General features: G+C 61.1%; 1 protein-coding gene and 1 long non-coding RNA gene across 9 annotated transcripts in view; one reads left to right on the plus strand and one right to left on the minus strand.

Annotated features, from left to right (window-relative positions):
* The window catches only part of PRDM16 (PR/SET domain 16), a 296,791-nt gene that overhangs the window by 250,503 nt on the left and 31,393 nt on the right, over nt 1–14,895 (plus strand). For 7 of the 8 annotated variants that reach the window (XM_032863208.1, XM_032863211.1, XM_032863213.1 and 4 more), the window contains exons 4-5: nt 3,584–3,718; nt 13,441–13,543. In XM_032863208.1, the coding sequence (XP_032719099.1) occupies nt 3,584–3,718; nt 13,441–13,543 (238 nt within the window). Of the gene's footprint in view, nt 1–3,135; nt 3,342–3,583; nt 3,719–13,440; nt 13,544–14,895 lie in introns of those variants that run through there. The other variant, XM_032863215.1, reaches the window with a different exon arrangement.
* LOC116870977 lies at nt 9,906–11,968 on the minus strand. The gene is made up of 3 exons (XR_004383325.1): nt 11,939–11,968; nt 10,464–10,669; nt 9,906–9,918 (listed from the first exon to the last, which is right to left on the minus strand). It is a non-coding gene; the product is annotated as an uncharacterized LOC116870977 (long non-coding RNA).

A 14,895-nucleotide genomic window follows, 5' to 3' on the forward strand; every position in this document is an offset into this window, starting at 1 on the left:
AGGGGGAGGCAAACGTCCATGCCCCATTTTTGCCTTCCTGGAGTCCGAGAGGGCATGGGCCTGTGGTGTCCTTCTGCAGAGCCAGAGGCATGGGGTCTGCGTCCCGGGAGCACTTCCCCGGTCAGAAGAAGAGAGCAGCGGCTCCCAGGCTCCAGGCCCTCCCTCCCACTCCATTACTCAGTGGGCCCAGGTGCACCCAGGTGACACCCCTGATGCCCAGGCACGATGGTGGACACAGGCCTGGGCCCTCTCCCCCCATTGCCTGACTGGCTCAGGGGCCCCCAGACTGGGACTTCTGCCTTCTCCGGAGGAAAGGCCTGCATCCCCCCTGCTGCTGCTCAGAAGTAGGGTTCCAGGGAGAAGGATGTTCCCTCCAGCCCTCAGCGCCCGCCCGGAGGTAACTCCCACCCCGTGACCAGCCAAAGGGTCAGGGGCTGGGGGACCAGGTCTTCTGGGCCAGAGGGGAAGGGCGTTTCCCAGGAGTCACCAGGAAGGAAGCTGCTGGCTGCGGAGCTGCCCCCAGATGGGGACAGGGACAGACCGGTGTCCCGTGTGGCTGAGTGACCAGCCCTTCACATGGGCTTGAGGGACCTGGAGTGGTTTCCCCAGCACAGGGAAGGGTCAGGACAGGGGCCAACCTTCAGAAGCGAGAGAGGCTGGTCAGACGAGGACGGGCAAGCTCACCGGAAGGCCGGGTTTGCCCATCTAGAAGGCGCTCCCCGTGGTGCCGGGTGGGGGGCGGTGGGCAGGGACCGACCAGGCGGGCGGCAGCGTGGTGGGCTCCTGGGCCCACCGGGGTGCACACAGCGGGGAACTGGCTCACAGACGGCAGGCCAGGCTGCCGGGGGAGGGGCGGGCAGGGGCGGGACAGGAGCCCACTGGAGCCTGAGCGCCGAGGGCAGCTGGGGCTCCTCTGCTCTGCCTCATCTCCCCCAGGACAAGTCCCTGGAGCAGCCGAAGGGTCACGCACCCCCTCCAGGGTGACAGAGATGGGGGGCAGCGGAGGAGTCCAGTCTGTGCGGGGCTTGGTAGGCTAGCCTCTTGGGGAGTGAGCCTGCAGGACCCCGAGTCCCCACCCGGGGTCGGGGCCTGCCCTGGGGCCCCCAAGTCGGTTTGAGACCCGCATCCCAGGACCGTCCCACGCGGGGCAGTGTGGGGAGGACAGACAGGAGAGCGGGGTGTGGCAGAGGGCGCAGAAGGCCTCGGAGGGGCAGACCCCCCAGGGAGGGGCAGGTGTGGGGAGCCCGGGGTCTCTGGTCAGGGTGGGGGGGGGCCCGCAGGCTGCCTTCGGCCATGAACTCGCTGGGACTGCTTTCTCTTTTCCCAAAAACACAACTGACCGCCCCCCACCCCCACGTGAATGCCCCTCACACACGTGCACATACGTGAGCAAACGGGACAGGGGCTCCCAAGCACTCAGAACAGGGGTTGGCTGGTCCGTTAGGGATAACTCTTCCGCCAGCGGCCAGGTGGGGAGACGGGCCCACGCCCGTCAGGGTGAAGCCACACGCCTGAGGCAGCAAGGGGGCCCCAAGGGGCAGCAGCTGCGGCAGCAGGGGTGCGGGGACAGAACGCGGCTGTGACGGTCCCGGCAGCGAGCGCCCCTTCCCCGGCCCCAGCCTGTGCCACAGGCGAGGCTGGACAGAGACAGAGGTTGTGGGGTGGGCACCCCACAGAGCCAGGCCCCGGCAGGGGGAGGGGAGGGGTGCGTGGGTCCTGGCCGCCCGCACCCCCCCCCCGTCCTCCCTGTGGCAGAGGAGGCAGCGGCGCCGACCTATCAGCTGACAGCCGCAAACCCCAGGTTTTGCTTTGTGGGTCCTCTGCGGGTTTCCTGCAGTTGGGGTGCGAGGCGTGAGGAGGGCCCCTGAGAGGTGTGAGTGCCGGACAGGGGCCTCTCCCATGTGGGCCTGCGCTCCTCCCCCTGCTGGCCAGCCTGCGGTGGCCTCCTGATGCCCCCCATGCCCCCGGGCACCCCAAGGGTCTGGACACAGGCAGCAGAGGGCAGGGGGCTGGACAGAGAGCTTCTCTGTGCCACGCTGTCCCTCCATCCCTGCCTGTCCATCTCTCATCTCTCCCCCTGGCTAGGACTCCTGGCCCCTCTCCCCTCTCTCAGAATTAGGCCCATCTGGGAAAAGCCCCCCAGAGAGGAGAATCACAGACCCGAGGCTCCTGGGTTTATCCCTTCCGGGTCAGCCTCGGGGGATTCCAACAAAGCTGGGCCCAAGCCTGTCGGCTCTGACACTTGTCGGGCATGGGAGGGGTGCACGGGAGGGGCTGCGTGGGCTCCAGGAGGGGTTTCCAGGAGCCCTGCTCTGTGCGTGGGCAGACGGGGCCGAGCCAGTTTCTGTGCCTCCCACAGCAGTACCCTTGCCCCCGAAACTGCGCTTCCTCGTCCCTCGGGTGCCAGGCACAGCCCTTGGCCATCCAGAAAGAGTCTGTGGACACTTGGGGGGCAGCTGCACTGTTGCAAAGCATCCTGAGTTGCTGGTCAGAAGCAGCCTCTCCGGGCCTCGGGGCGCCAGCTTCTTGCCCTTCCCAGGTCCCTATCATTCAGAGCAGGTGCTCGGGACACACTCCAGGAACCAGAGGCCACGGTGCCTGGAACCGGTCTCCTTGGTCTTTGCTGGGACAGGTCACTACCTGCCCTCCCTGAATGTATCGGGTCATTGTGACGCCCTGCTCACCCGGACACCCTTTCCTCTTAGGCTTCAGCCCCTCCCTCCGACCCTCTAAGAGCTGGGGCTGGACCTCCCAGGAAGTTGGCCCAAGAGGCTGCTGGCCCCAGGCTCTGGATTCAGATCCCGGGGCAGGGACGGAACAGAGCAGGGGTGGGGATGGGAGGGGACTCTGCTGCCTTTTCACCTCAGGCTCCCGAGGTCCAGGGGCACCCCTCTCTCCGGCTGGGGATGGTAAATGACGCGCTCAGAGATGCGCATCCTGAGACGCATGTTCAGAGCCCCGTGGCACCGACAAAGTCACCGAGCCCGTTGCGGGTGCGCCGGCTTCGGAGGGTGGGCCGCGAGGCCAGGTCCCAGGTGTCACAGGGAAACTTCCCGCCTTTAAGAACACGGAATGCTTTTCTTACGTTTGGGGCGACGTGAGTGCTGGTGGGGGATGCACACGTGCACACGCACACTCACACCGGCTCGGACGCAGCCACACACCCAGCAACACCTCTACCTTCTAGAATGTTTTCCTGCAGCCAGGCGCCCCAGCGCCCCTCAGCAGAGGGCTCTGTTCTCAGACGCGGCGGCCTCTGCTTTCTCACATGTGGGACGGCTGGGGCTTCCTGCAACCCCGGGGGCCTCCGTCGTGGCCGGGCCAGGGCGGCCGGCTGCTCGGTGAGCAAAAGGGCCAGCCTCCCTCCCCTCTACCGGGCTCTCAGAGGCTCCTGGGCTGGGCAGCTGGGTGGGATGAGGACCTCACCATCACCCGGGGGTTCTGCCGAGACCCAGAGGCTGGACTGCCTTCCTCCGGGGCCCGAGCAGCTGGTCCCTCATTGGGCAAACGCGCATCGTGCTGACTCTCGCGCACAGGATACATCTGACCCTCCCCGGTTCTCTGCCCCCCCCGCCCCCGGCAGATCTCCGAAGACCTGAGCACGGAGAAGCTGTGCGCGGACGCGGGGCAGGCGGGCTCCGGCAGCTGGCTCAAGTACATCCGGGTGGCGTGTTCCTGCGACGACCAGAACCTCACCATGTGCCAGATCAACGAGCAGGTGGGTGCGGGCCGTGCGTGTGGGCCTTGGAGTGGCCCTGGGTGGGGCGCTCGGCCCCCAGACCGACGAGGGGGGCCTACGAGCTGAAGGGCTGGCGCCGCCTCTGCCGGGACTCCTGACCGGCCCTGTCCCACGGCGGGGTAGCGATTTGTCAGACGGCCAGGGCAGAGTTTCCGGGCACTCAGCGACGCCCCACGGCTGCTCCGCCAAGGAGCTCAGCTGGCAGCTGGCCGGGGCTTGAGAACCCAAAGATGGTGGTTTCCGTGACGGAAAGTCGTGGGAGCGGCAGGTCCTGAAACCACAGGGGTCCCCGTCCCTGCTGTGCTGTCCCAGGAGGGAAGCACAGAGCCCGGCCCATCCACTTATGAGCCGTCGTCTCCAGGGCTCCTCGGTCTGGCCAGGCTCCCTCCAAAAGGGCCAGCACTGCCCTCTGAGAGTGGACCGCCATCCCTATGGTGTCCGGGCCAGACTGCGGAGGGAACCAGACTTGTTTGGGCAAAAAATCCTGGCCGTCACAGCCGCCTGAGCCTTCCTGAGCTCAGTGGCCCTGACTTCAGCCCCTGGCCCCTTCAGCACCAAGGGACACCTGACTTCTGCCGCCAACCCTCCGGAGGCCGAGGGCCCCGCTCGGCGTGCTGGGTCCATGCTAGCCATGGTTCGTGCCTCCCTAGGACCACAACTGCTCGTGGTGTCCCTCTAGGCCCGTGAGCAGTACAGGCCAGAAGATGCCAGGCAGAGTTTCTTTTGACCAGGAAGGCCACGCGTCCCCAGTGCTGGGAGCTCTCAGTTTATGTCTTTAATTACAAGTCTGCAAGTGGCCCCTGGAGCCTCCACGCTCCAGAGCCAGACCCCTCCGGCACATTTCCGCTGAGCTCCCAGAGCGCCGGGCTCCTCGCAATGCTGGGGGGCCCAGCCCCTCCCATCAGAGCGTTGGCTTTTGCCTATAATATCTTGGGGTTACACATGAGATTTCATCTGCAAAAGGGATTCCGCTGCTTTCAAAGATGTTTTCAGAGACCACATAACAAAGGGTACATTCTCCCATCGCCTGTGCAAACCATTAAAAGCAGTTCGAGGCACTTGACTTCAGAGAAACAGTTTTGCATTAAGAAACACAGAGAGCAACACCAGGGAGGTCCCTAGGACCCCCGTGAGCTGCTCCCCAGCTCTCCTTCTTCTGCTCAGGCTCCTTCTCGGCCCCGGGGCTCAGCCTGGATTGAGCCGTTCCCCGCTGGGCACGAGCGGGTCCTTGCTTCAAAAGCCAGCGAAGTTAGAACATGCCTCTGCGCCTGGGATGACTGCAGTTTGTACATAGAACCCAGCATTTGGAAAATCACAAAAGCATATTGCGGAAATTAAAGCAAAAGAAGATCCACAAAAAATCCGACCTTAAAAAAAACAGCAACACTTTTCCTTCCTCCAAATGAAGGTGAAATGTAAGTGGTGGAGAATCAGAGGTAGGCACGTGGAGAGATGGGCTTTCCAACGCCCCTTCCTTTGTGGGCCTCGGTGTCCTTGGCCGTGTGTCCGGAAGCTGGGGGGCAGCGGAAGGAGCACCACGGGGCCGGGCCCAGGAGGGCATTTCTGTGACATGCAGAATAGAGTGATGGAGGTCTGTGTTCTTTATTTACGAAAGACATTTGTTTGAGTGTTTGAACCAAACCTAAGTAGCAAAGTAGGTACCTTTTTGTGGCCAAGTTCTGGAAAGGCCAGCAGGTGTGGGAGCTTCTCAATGAGGGGCCTGTCCTCAAACATCTTTCTTTGTCTTGGTATTAATATTTCGGGGGAGTGTGTGTGTCCATTCCACGCGGCGGAATTAACAGCTTTGCAGCAACGTCTTTCCGTCTCTTTCCACCAGGGGACAGAACCCTTTCTGCTGGGCAGGAGTGATGGTCCTTAACTCTTACTGGTTCCCTTAAACCCACTTTGGTCCCCCTGTGCTTACCTTTCCCAAGGATCCGGCTTAGGGTCCAAAACACTCCTGGCTCTTTTACTCAATCCCACTATGACATCAAAATTCCTTCAGGCCCCTCCCCACCTGCTGGATGTTTCTCTCCGACATGGCCTTGGGGGATTAACTACCCCCATTTCAGTTCGCAAGCTCCGATGGAACTTGGGGTGTCCATTTAAGCATATGCCACACTGTCATGACCCAGAGTGTCGACATTGCTCTACCTGGGGCATTTCAGATCCCCAGCCTCTGAGGGAGAGTGGAGCCCCCCACCCTTGGAGCGCCTCCGAGGACCAGGCGGTCGCTCCCGGTGTTACAGAGCCACGGGGTGCCCGCCAGCGTCCCTCCCAAAGAGGCGCACCTGCGCGCTTCACCAGCCGTGGGGAGGGGCCTTCGGGTCACCCAGGGAAGCAGGAGCAGGGGAGAGGCGGGACCCCGGACGGGCACCAGGTCGGGAAGTGCTCAGAAGGCTGTCAGCTGCCCCGATTTTCATCTCAAAGTCTTACCTTTGCATTTCAGTTATCAGAGGAAAATGGGCAAATTGTGGGGCATATTTTCCTTGGTAAAATAATCCTAATGATTTCAGACTCTAACAGTGTGAGGAACCGCACTTCGATGCAACTGCACAGGCCTCGGTAATCATTGCTTGAATAAAGCGAATTTTAGAAATGCCTTTTTTTAACAAATCATTTATTTATGTTGAGAGAGAGAGTGCGCGAGAGCAGGGAAAGGGGCAGAGGGACAGGGAGAGAGAGAATCCCAAGTGAGCTCCATGCCGAGCACAGAGCCCGACGCAGGGCTGGAGCCCCCGACTGGGAGATCGTGACCGGAGCTAAAGTCAAGAGTCGGACACTCCAGCGACTGAGCCACCCAGGTGCTCCTAAAAATGTCTCTTTGAGAGGGATCTAATGGACCTCTTTTAATTACAGAATGAGTTTGTCCGCAGTCTCCTCGAGGCTGACTAGCTCTCTCGGTGGGATGGCCACGCGGCCCCTGCGGAAAGTGTCTCCATTCCCATCCTGACTGTTGGAAACACAGGTTGCTACAAAGTGGACTAAAAATGTCCCTGAAATATTAATAATAAAACAAAGATTTTTGGAGACAGGCTTCTCTTTGAGAAGGAAACATTACGCGATATTAATGGGGTTTCTCAGATTTCCATAATCCCAAGGGTTTCTACCAGGATTTCCTGCACTTACGGACAACCCCTGCCACGCACACAGGCAAACACACGGAAGCGAACAATCCTCCTTTCTCTGTCTCCATCTCGCACACACACACCGGCTCCCGACGGCACAGACACGGAAGGGACAGCGTCCAGACTGAAAATCGAAGATCCACGATGCAGGGTGGGGTTTGCCAGACGGTCTTCAGAAGCTCAAGTCACATGACTTCAGCTCCGGTTTTGAGAGGACAAAGGAGACGGGTCAGGAGTGGGTCTCGGGGTCCCAAGAAAAAGTCTCTGGAGTCGCGGCTCCCAGAAGAAATGATCTGGTGGCTGAGGAGGAGGCAGCTCTGGACCGGACACGTGTCCTCTGGAGGGAGCCATGCATCTCCTCCGTGGACTGTGGCACTCATGGCCGTGAGCCCGACCCTGCCTCCAGCTTCTCATTTATGCCCTGAGACTCCCGCCAGGCGCCCCGGGGCTCTGAGAGGTCCCAGCCCCGGGGGCCTCGAGGACAGGTGACCCGCCAGTCGCTCTGCTCTGTCCTCGCTGAGGCTCCAGGTTGGGGAGCCCCACGAGCGGAGGCCATGCCAGGCCGTGAACTTCCTCCTGGACTCGGCCGCATCAACTCAACAGTGACCTGTGGCTTGCTACCCACATGGAGCCCACAGAGAGGTGGCCGGGCCACTGGGAACAGAGCGCCCACAGTAGACAGCTGAACGGACGGAGCTTTTCTCCGGGACTTTTGGGGGTAGTCAGGTCGCAGCCGAAGATGCTGGGGTGCTTTGATTTGCCTTTCCCACTCAGCGTCAACGGAAGGCGAAGGAAAGGCCACGGGCACCTCAGTTCACTCTGGGAGGCAGGAGCCCGCCTCCGGCCCGGGGCGACTTCGCCTCCCTCTCCCCCTGCCGCCCACCAGCTCCTGCTTTTCCTCTCGGAAAATCTGAGACACTCAGATCACCCCTGGGTGGTTCTTTCTCCCGCAATTATGAGCAAACAAATCCGTTTGAAATGTTTCAGGAGACGGGCAGGGTCTGTCCCTGGGTTGGTCTCCATGTTCAGAACGAAAGCAAGGGCTTGGGAGTAAGGCGCGTGCGGGCCTGATCACCGCGCGGCTCTCTCCCGGTCCGCCTCACCCCTCCAGGGCAAGGATGCCGGCGACCGACCTCGCACGGCCAGCGGGGCTGAGGACGGCGTGCTATGGTGCTGGGGTCACAAACAGACATCGGGGAGCATGACTCAGGGGCTCCAGGCTCCCCGGCACTCTGAGGAGAGGCCGCGAGGCCCCCACCGCACCCCCAGGTCCGGCTGGGTGGCGGGGGATCCCCAACACCACCGGCACGTTCCCCCCGGGCAGAGACCGCTCAGCCTGGGGCCGGGGCTCCCCAGAGTGGAAGCAGACGGGCGTGTTAAAGGAAGGCATTTCGTTAGCCGATGAGCCAACCGATAAGGACGCAGCCGTGTGCGTGAGAGCCCGCGCGCGCTCGCTCTAATGAAAACCCTGTGCTCCCGGCCCAGCGCGGCCCAGGCTGCTTCTCTTTCGCTTTCGCTTCCCTTCCCTCCACGCGGACCCCTCTGCCTGTCGCCCGTCGCCCTTCATGGCCTGTGAGCGATCCGCGGGGGCTGGAACTCACGGGATGGCATCCAGCGCCCCGTTCCTTCTCCCTCTGCTCTCAACCCCCACCATTTTCTAAATTAAACACTGTAGCTCGCAAACAATTAGATACAATTTCCCCTTTGAAACGAGAAGGGCAGGGGATTCATTGTAGCGTTTCTTGGCGGGTTTTCAGAAGACTTAAGGTATATATCAAATGCCTTGGAGTCCGAAAGCTGCGCATTCAGAGCAAACCGATCCTCTCTTTTCGGCAAAGAATAAGATACAGATTCAAGCGCGCCCTCGCGCTCCCAGCGGCGCTCTCGCGTCCGGGTTCGTGGACGGGGATACGTTATCAGGAGATGCCCCTCCGGAGGTCGAAGACCGTCTCTCTAGCCGCAGCCGGGAGCGTCTGTGTAGACACGGATGCACTCTCCAGGTCCAAACGCACCGCAAAGGCAGAGAGAAATGTGCCGGATTTTTCCCACGTGTGTGTGGCTGGGAAAGTGACGGGGACGAGCAGCGAGACCGTGAGGACGTGGACACAAGTGCTTCAGCCCCACAGGGGCAGACAGGAGCGTGGTGAGTGTCTCCTCTGTCGCCCAGAGGAAGAGACTGTCTGCACGTCCCTGCTCGGGTCTCCGTGGTTCTGTAAACTCCAAATGCTCGAGCCCTCAGGCAGTCTCCGGGCCCGGTGTCCAAGACTTTCCCAGGCACAGACTGCCCACAGTTTGGGGACAGCAAGTCATGAAGACACATGTAGCATCTTTAGGTCCTAGAAGCAATGAGACAGCACAGGAGCCCCCCCACCCCCGGCTCCCCAGGGGTCTTGAGAGAGAGACAAAGATGCCCAAGGACCAGCGTCCTCCCCCCGGACGGGCCAGAGGCAGCCGGGCCACTCTGATTCCCCTCACTGGGAGCCTGTCTCTCACAAAGAGACCCTCAAGTAGCACCCCAGAGGCCCCCGCGACTCCAGCCCGATTCCCAAATCCAGGGCGGACAGAAAAACACAACGATTTCGCACATGTGACCGAAACCCTCCCTGAACGTCTCTCAAACTGGTCAGAGCAGGAGCACTTGACCACCTCCGTGTTCCTACAAAACGCGTCTGCTTCGGGGCGGTGGGGGGCAGGGGGGGAGTGTGGCCCGGCCCCCACCTCCTCGTGGCACCCTGGTAGTTTGGGTGGATTTCCTCACAATTTAACGTGTAAGATTCTAAGATGCAACAGGAATGAAAATCGTGGAACGTAAACTCATATTCACAGCACCTATCCCTGTGAGTTCGTTTGATATTTAAAAAACAAACTCGAGAAAGTGGCCAAAATGGAGAGCCATTTTTTTTAAATTTGAAATATTTGATCTCAAAGAATGTTGTTCAGGGGCCGGTGATAGTTTCCACAGAAGGCCCGGTGCCCGAGCACAGCTTGGGTGAAATCCAACCTTTCTCAGGTCATTTCCCAAGCTCTGGCCACCTGCGGGGAGCCGAGTCCCTGCGTCTGGAGAGGGACAGAGGGGGAGAGAGCACAGCTGTCGCTCAGAGGACCAGGGTTTGGTGCGGAGCCGAGGTGCTCATGGAGAGCCCAAGACTTTGAAACAGGGCCTGACTTCAGACCCCCTCTGCTTGGCTTCGTTCCTTTGAAAGCTCTATAAGGGCAGACGTGCATGGGCTCCCGTGAACTCAGCTGTTGCAGCTTCCCTAGCTCTCAGATCATGAACCCGGGGTGGGGAAGGCTCCAGCGGGGTCTCCCCCGCCACACGCCAGGAGCCTAGAGACCGGGTTTTGGGGACCTGGGCACTGCAGCTGCTGAGGGGGTGGGGGGGCGTGTCCTCCTGGGTGCTGTCACCTCCAGGGACTTGGCTCCTATCCCCGTGGCCGCCGGCCTGGCATCAGGGTGGGGAGGGGCTCTGTTTCCTGGAGGAACCGACCCTCGACCCCACCCCATGGAAACAGGAGCCCTCGGCCCCTCCGCGACGCCCACCCGCCCTCAGGTCTGAACCCGACCTGCTGCAGGGCGTGCAGCGGAGGGGACCTGACCAGCCCACGTCGAGAACTTTGAAGGGGCCTCGGGAATCGTGTTATAGTCTCGGCTCTGTCCACGCGCTGTTTACAACACCCCAGAGGCCGGGAGCCACCCAGGCCTCCGTCCCACCGCAGCCGGCCTTTGTCCCAGGAAGTCGGCAAAGCCCGCGGACCTGGAACTGTGACTTTCTCCACGGGTCTGGCTGATAAGGCCTTTGTGCCTGTGGGAACCGACAGTGAAAACCCCCAGCTTTTGTGTGCACCCCAGTCGCCCTCATACCTCCATGCCCTCGGCGGAGGCAGCACCCGCGGAGTTCGAGGAAAGATCGCGCTGATTCCTGTCCACCTCCGGCCCCCCTTCCAGGTGGAGGCATGTTGGGGATGCCTCCGCCCCCACCCGGCCCGGCCCTGCAATTAGCACTAATAGCAACTAATTCCATCTGCCGCTCAAAGTCCAGGCAGCCACGGCTGAGGGCCACTGCCCTCGTGTCCTACTCTCCAGCCCCGCCAGGTGCCCAGAGGACCGTCCAGGGCTGGGGACAGGGTGCCGGCTGTGCCTGGGACTGCTCCCCACGGCCAAGAGCTCTAGACCCTCCCTGGGGTCTGAGGCTCCTGCTGGGGCTGTGCCGGCGGACGGAGTGTGTGTCCCGGGGAGGCCGGGCAGTCTGGGAGTGCGGCTGGGGCTGCAGAGGGGTCCCGGCAAGGTGGGGCAGCCCTGGAAGCTGGGAGGGTGTGGGGGGGGACCTCGGCAGCCCTGGAGGACATAGGGGATTCCAGGAGGTCCAGCTCCGAGGTGGGGGGGAGGCATCCCAGGAGAACCAGCGGCACTGGGAGAGGGGGGTGAGGAGGGAGGGGGTCCCGGGAGGCAGGGTGGCCCTCCGAGGGGGTCGGACAGGGAGGCGGAGAGGGGAGGCGGGCCACACTTAGTCCCCGCTAGCCCGGAGTAGGAGCCTAGCAGCCGGCTGGAGGGAGGACGGAGGGAGGACGTGGCCCCAGGAGCCGTTCGCACGAAGCGGGAGCGGGACACCAGGTCAGAGCGGGGCCTCGGGGAGGGACCTGGCGGCGGGCGGGCCCACATTGCCCTCTAACGGGCCCCAGGGGAAGCCGGGCCGTGGACCCTCCTCTGTTCCCAGCCAGTCCCTGCCTTTGTGCCCCCACTGGTGCGATGGCGGGCGGATGGGAGGGCGCTGTGCCAGCAGAACAGCCCACCTTGTTGGGGCCTCCCTGGCATTGTTGGAGTTTGAGTCCCACAGACGTTGGACCCCGTTTTGAAATGCAGTGGCTCGAGTATGATTTTTATGAAACAGTTATTTGGTCACTGTCATTCTTTAGATAAAAGGACACAGAACTGGGGTCATAACAATGGGTTTAATTACAAAAGTGAGTAAGGCCCAGAGTCTAGTCTCCATTTTACAGTCTTGTCACTGATCCCGTGTTGCAGCCGAAGGAAATTAGTGCAGGGAGAGGGAGTTTGCCCACCGTCTCGTTACCGCTGTCTGGGTGCTCTTGGGGTACGTCCCTGCGCATTGGGGACCCAGTGGGGCTCTGTGTGTCCTCTCGGGAGCTCCCTGCTCTTGTCCGGGGCGAGTCAGGACCAGTGGTTTGTGCGGGAGCCCACACGGACATGGCCTGTGGAGGGGAAAAGGGTTCCGGTGAGGGAGGAGGAAGCTCAGCCCTCCAGATGCTTCCCGGGGCCTGGGGGTGAGAGGAGAGGCAGGAGTGGTATGCGGGCCACGTGCCCCACTCAGTCTCTGGGTGTCCGCGCCACGTCCCACTGCTGCTGGATGGTCTGGCCTGATCCCTCACCCACTGGCCCTCCAGCAAGAGGGCAGTGCTGGAGGGCCTCTCGGGGGGATCAGTCTGGAGAAGCTGGGACCCCTGCATTTCCCAAGGCAGGTGCAATCATCTTGGTCTCTCTCTGGCCTCTGGGTCAGTCTTGCGGCCAGCCTCCGGGCTCCTGGAAGCCCTTGACCCCTGTTATCTGGATAGAGACCCGGGTGGTAGGCAGTTTGACATTTCTGGACTTGAGATGCAAGACCCCTGGTGTCAGCCCCACTATGAGAAGAGTTGGGACCTGTCCTCGGCCCAGGACCTGTGTCACTGTTCTCCAGAGAGGGTAGGGGGTCCCAGGGAGGAAAGACCCCCATCCTCTCCCACAGTCACCCAGGCCATTAGAGCCCGATCCCTGGGTGCCATCCCAAATGGGCCTGCCCTGGTGCCCTTCTGAGCCGTAGGGTTTTCCAGATCTTGGCCACACCTCCAGGGCAGATGGCCCCCTTTCCAGATACCTGTGGGCAAGCCACAGGGCTCCTTGGAGTGTTAAGGTTAGATATTCCAAACTCACCTCCCCTCGACCTGAGTCTGCTTCCCCAGGCCACGGCGTCTGCCCTGACCCCCTGCACCCTCCCTGTTCTCAGTGAACGCCCGTCTAGCCTGGGATGGCTGCTGGGCACAGAGCTTGCTGTGCCCCTCTGCCTTCCCTTGGAAATGGTGTCCACACTCGTGGGAGAGTCCCAGCCTGCTGCCCTGGCCCGCAGGGCCTCTGTCTGCGTGCATGACCATGTTTAAAACATGCAGATTCACTCTTGACCCCCAAGCCCCCCACCCCCAGCAGCAACACGGGTCTGGCCTGCACACTGCGACGAGGACCCTGAGAACCACGCCGGGCCCTGCTCCTGGTTGGCAAGAGCCGCCCTCCCTGATGTTTCCCGCTGGGACGTGCCCCGCCTGGGAACCTCCAGGCGGCTTCTCACCAATTTCAACTCTTTCACCAACACCCAACCACCGCATGAAACAAATTCCAAGGGATGCGGTCCTTCTGAGTATGTTCTGCAAAGTTCCAGAGGGGGACCTCTGAGCAGGAGTTAGTAGGCAGGTCAAGTGGCCAGCCGGCCGGGCCCTGCAAGGAGCGGCGTGGCCTGCCCTGTGCCCGGCATGGCTCCCTGAGCAAGGACGGCCATGCTCACCCCTTCTCTCTGCCTTTCTGTCCTAGATTTATTATAAAGTCATCAAGGACATTGAGCCTGGGGAGGAGCTGCTCGTGCACGTGAAGGAAGGCGCGTACTCCTTGGGGACAGTGCCCTCCAGTCTGGATGGTAAGCCCCCCGCCTGGCAGGAGCTCGAGGCCTCCCGTTGCATCACACCGCGTGACGGGGGCCGCACTCCTGAGCTCCTGCCCCGGGCGCCCCTCCCAGTCTCGCAGCCAAAGCATCGTTCTCTCCCGTCTTTGAGTTACACGAGCCACATGCCGCATTCTAGACGGCACTCCGGACAACACGCGTGAGTGGCTGTCGTGTGGCACCGTATCTTTGTGGTGGTAGACTCCCAGGGGGATTTTTTAAATCTCTATTATTAATATCAGCCCCAGTACTTAAAAAAACAAAAACAAGAACAAGAACAAACAAAAACACACATTTTATGACTTGGAAACCGTCACCCTCCAGAGCCCTGGGAGGCATTTGGGGCTCATTGAAGAGAGGGCAATGACGGCATGTGTGTGTCTGAAAGCTGTGCCTGCCTACGGTTAACAGCAAAAAGTCCAAGAGAAACGTTAAGGGAAAACTGATTTTGTGAGAGGCAACCCGGGGGGCTCCGGGGGTCCCACAGGGGCAGGAATGACAGCTGAGTTCTTCCCACTGACCCTGCCCGTCGCTCCTGACTCGTCAATCTGTGCTCGTCCAGGGGCTCCCTTGCCCCCTCCCTCAACCACGGCCAAGTGCATCTCAGAGGACGTTCGAAAAATTCCTGCTGCAAAGAGGCTAGGATTTCTGAAATGCAAAAATTATTTTCCTTCATCCACGTTGTGGAGCAATGTACCATTCACCTTGGGGTCTGGAACCGCTTCTCAGTCCATTCGAGGAACGCTGTGCTGGCAGCAGAGCACTGCCCGTCAGCTCCCTGCGTGCCGCCGCCAGCACACGGTGTCTTTTCTTGGAATGAGACCCCACAAGTGAACAGCGAAGCAGCCTCCCCTCCTGGCGGGGGCTGGTGACTCCGTTCACGCTGGAGCAGGGGGAGGCCGGTTTCCCCTTCCTGCCTTTCTTTCCCTCCCATCCGAAGGCACAGGGGCATAATGACTAACGCCACTGACCACAAGTTCCTCTAATACTATCACATGAGGGAGTGGCGCTGGCTGGGGCTGGAGCCGACGCAGAGATCTCTGCCTTAATTTACCCTTTCGATCCCCAAGCGTGGCCCAGCAATGAGGGTCCTCGCTCCACGCGGCCCGTGTCTCTGAGCTCCCGCTCCAGAGGCCACAGAGCCGGGTCCTATCTGTATGCGCCTCTGAAGTTTGGTTCCAATTAGGCCGTGGAGAAAAGAAAAATGGCCGAGGTCTGGGTCGTGAGGGGATGGTCTCATTTTCCTTAAAATAATTGTTGGAAAGACCTGTAGAGCTCAGGTAGCACAGGAGAACGCGGAAAGATAAACCCACTTACCTCAGGGGAGC

Source organism: Lontra canadensis, unplaced genomic scaffold (assembly GCF_010015895.1).
Source record: "Lontra canadensis isolate GAN:19392208 unplaced genomic scaffold, GSC_riverotter_1.0 scaffold25, whole genome shotgun sequence".
NCBI classification, from domain to species: domain Eukaryota; kingdom Metazoa; phylum Chordata; class Mammalia; order Carnivora; family Mustelidae; genus Lontra; species Lontra canadensis.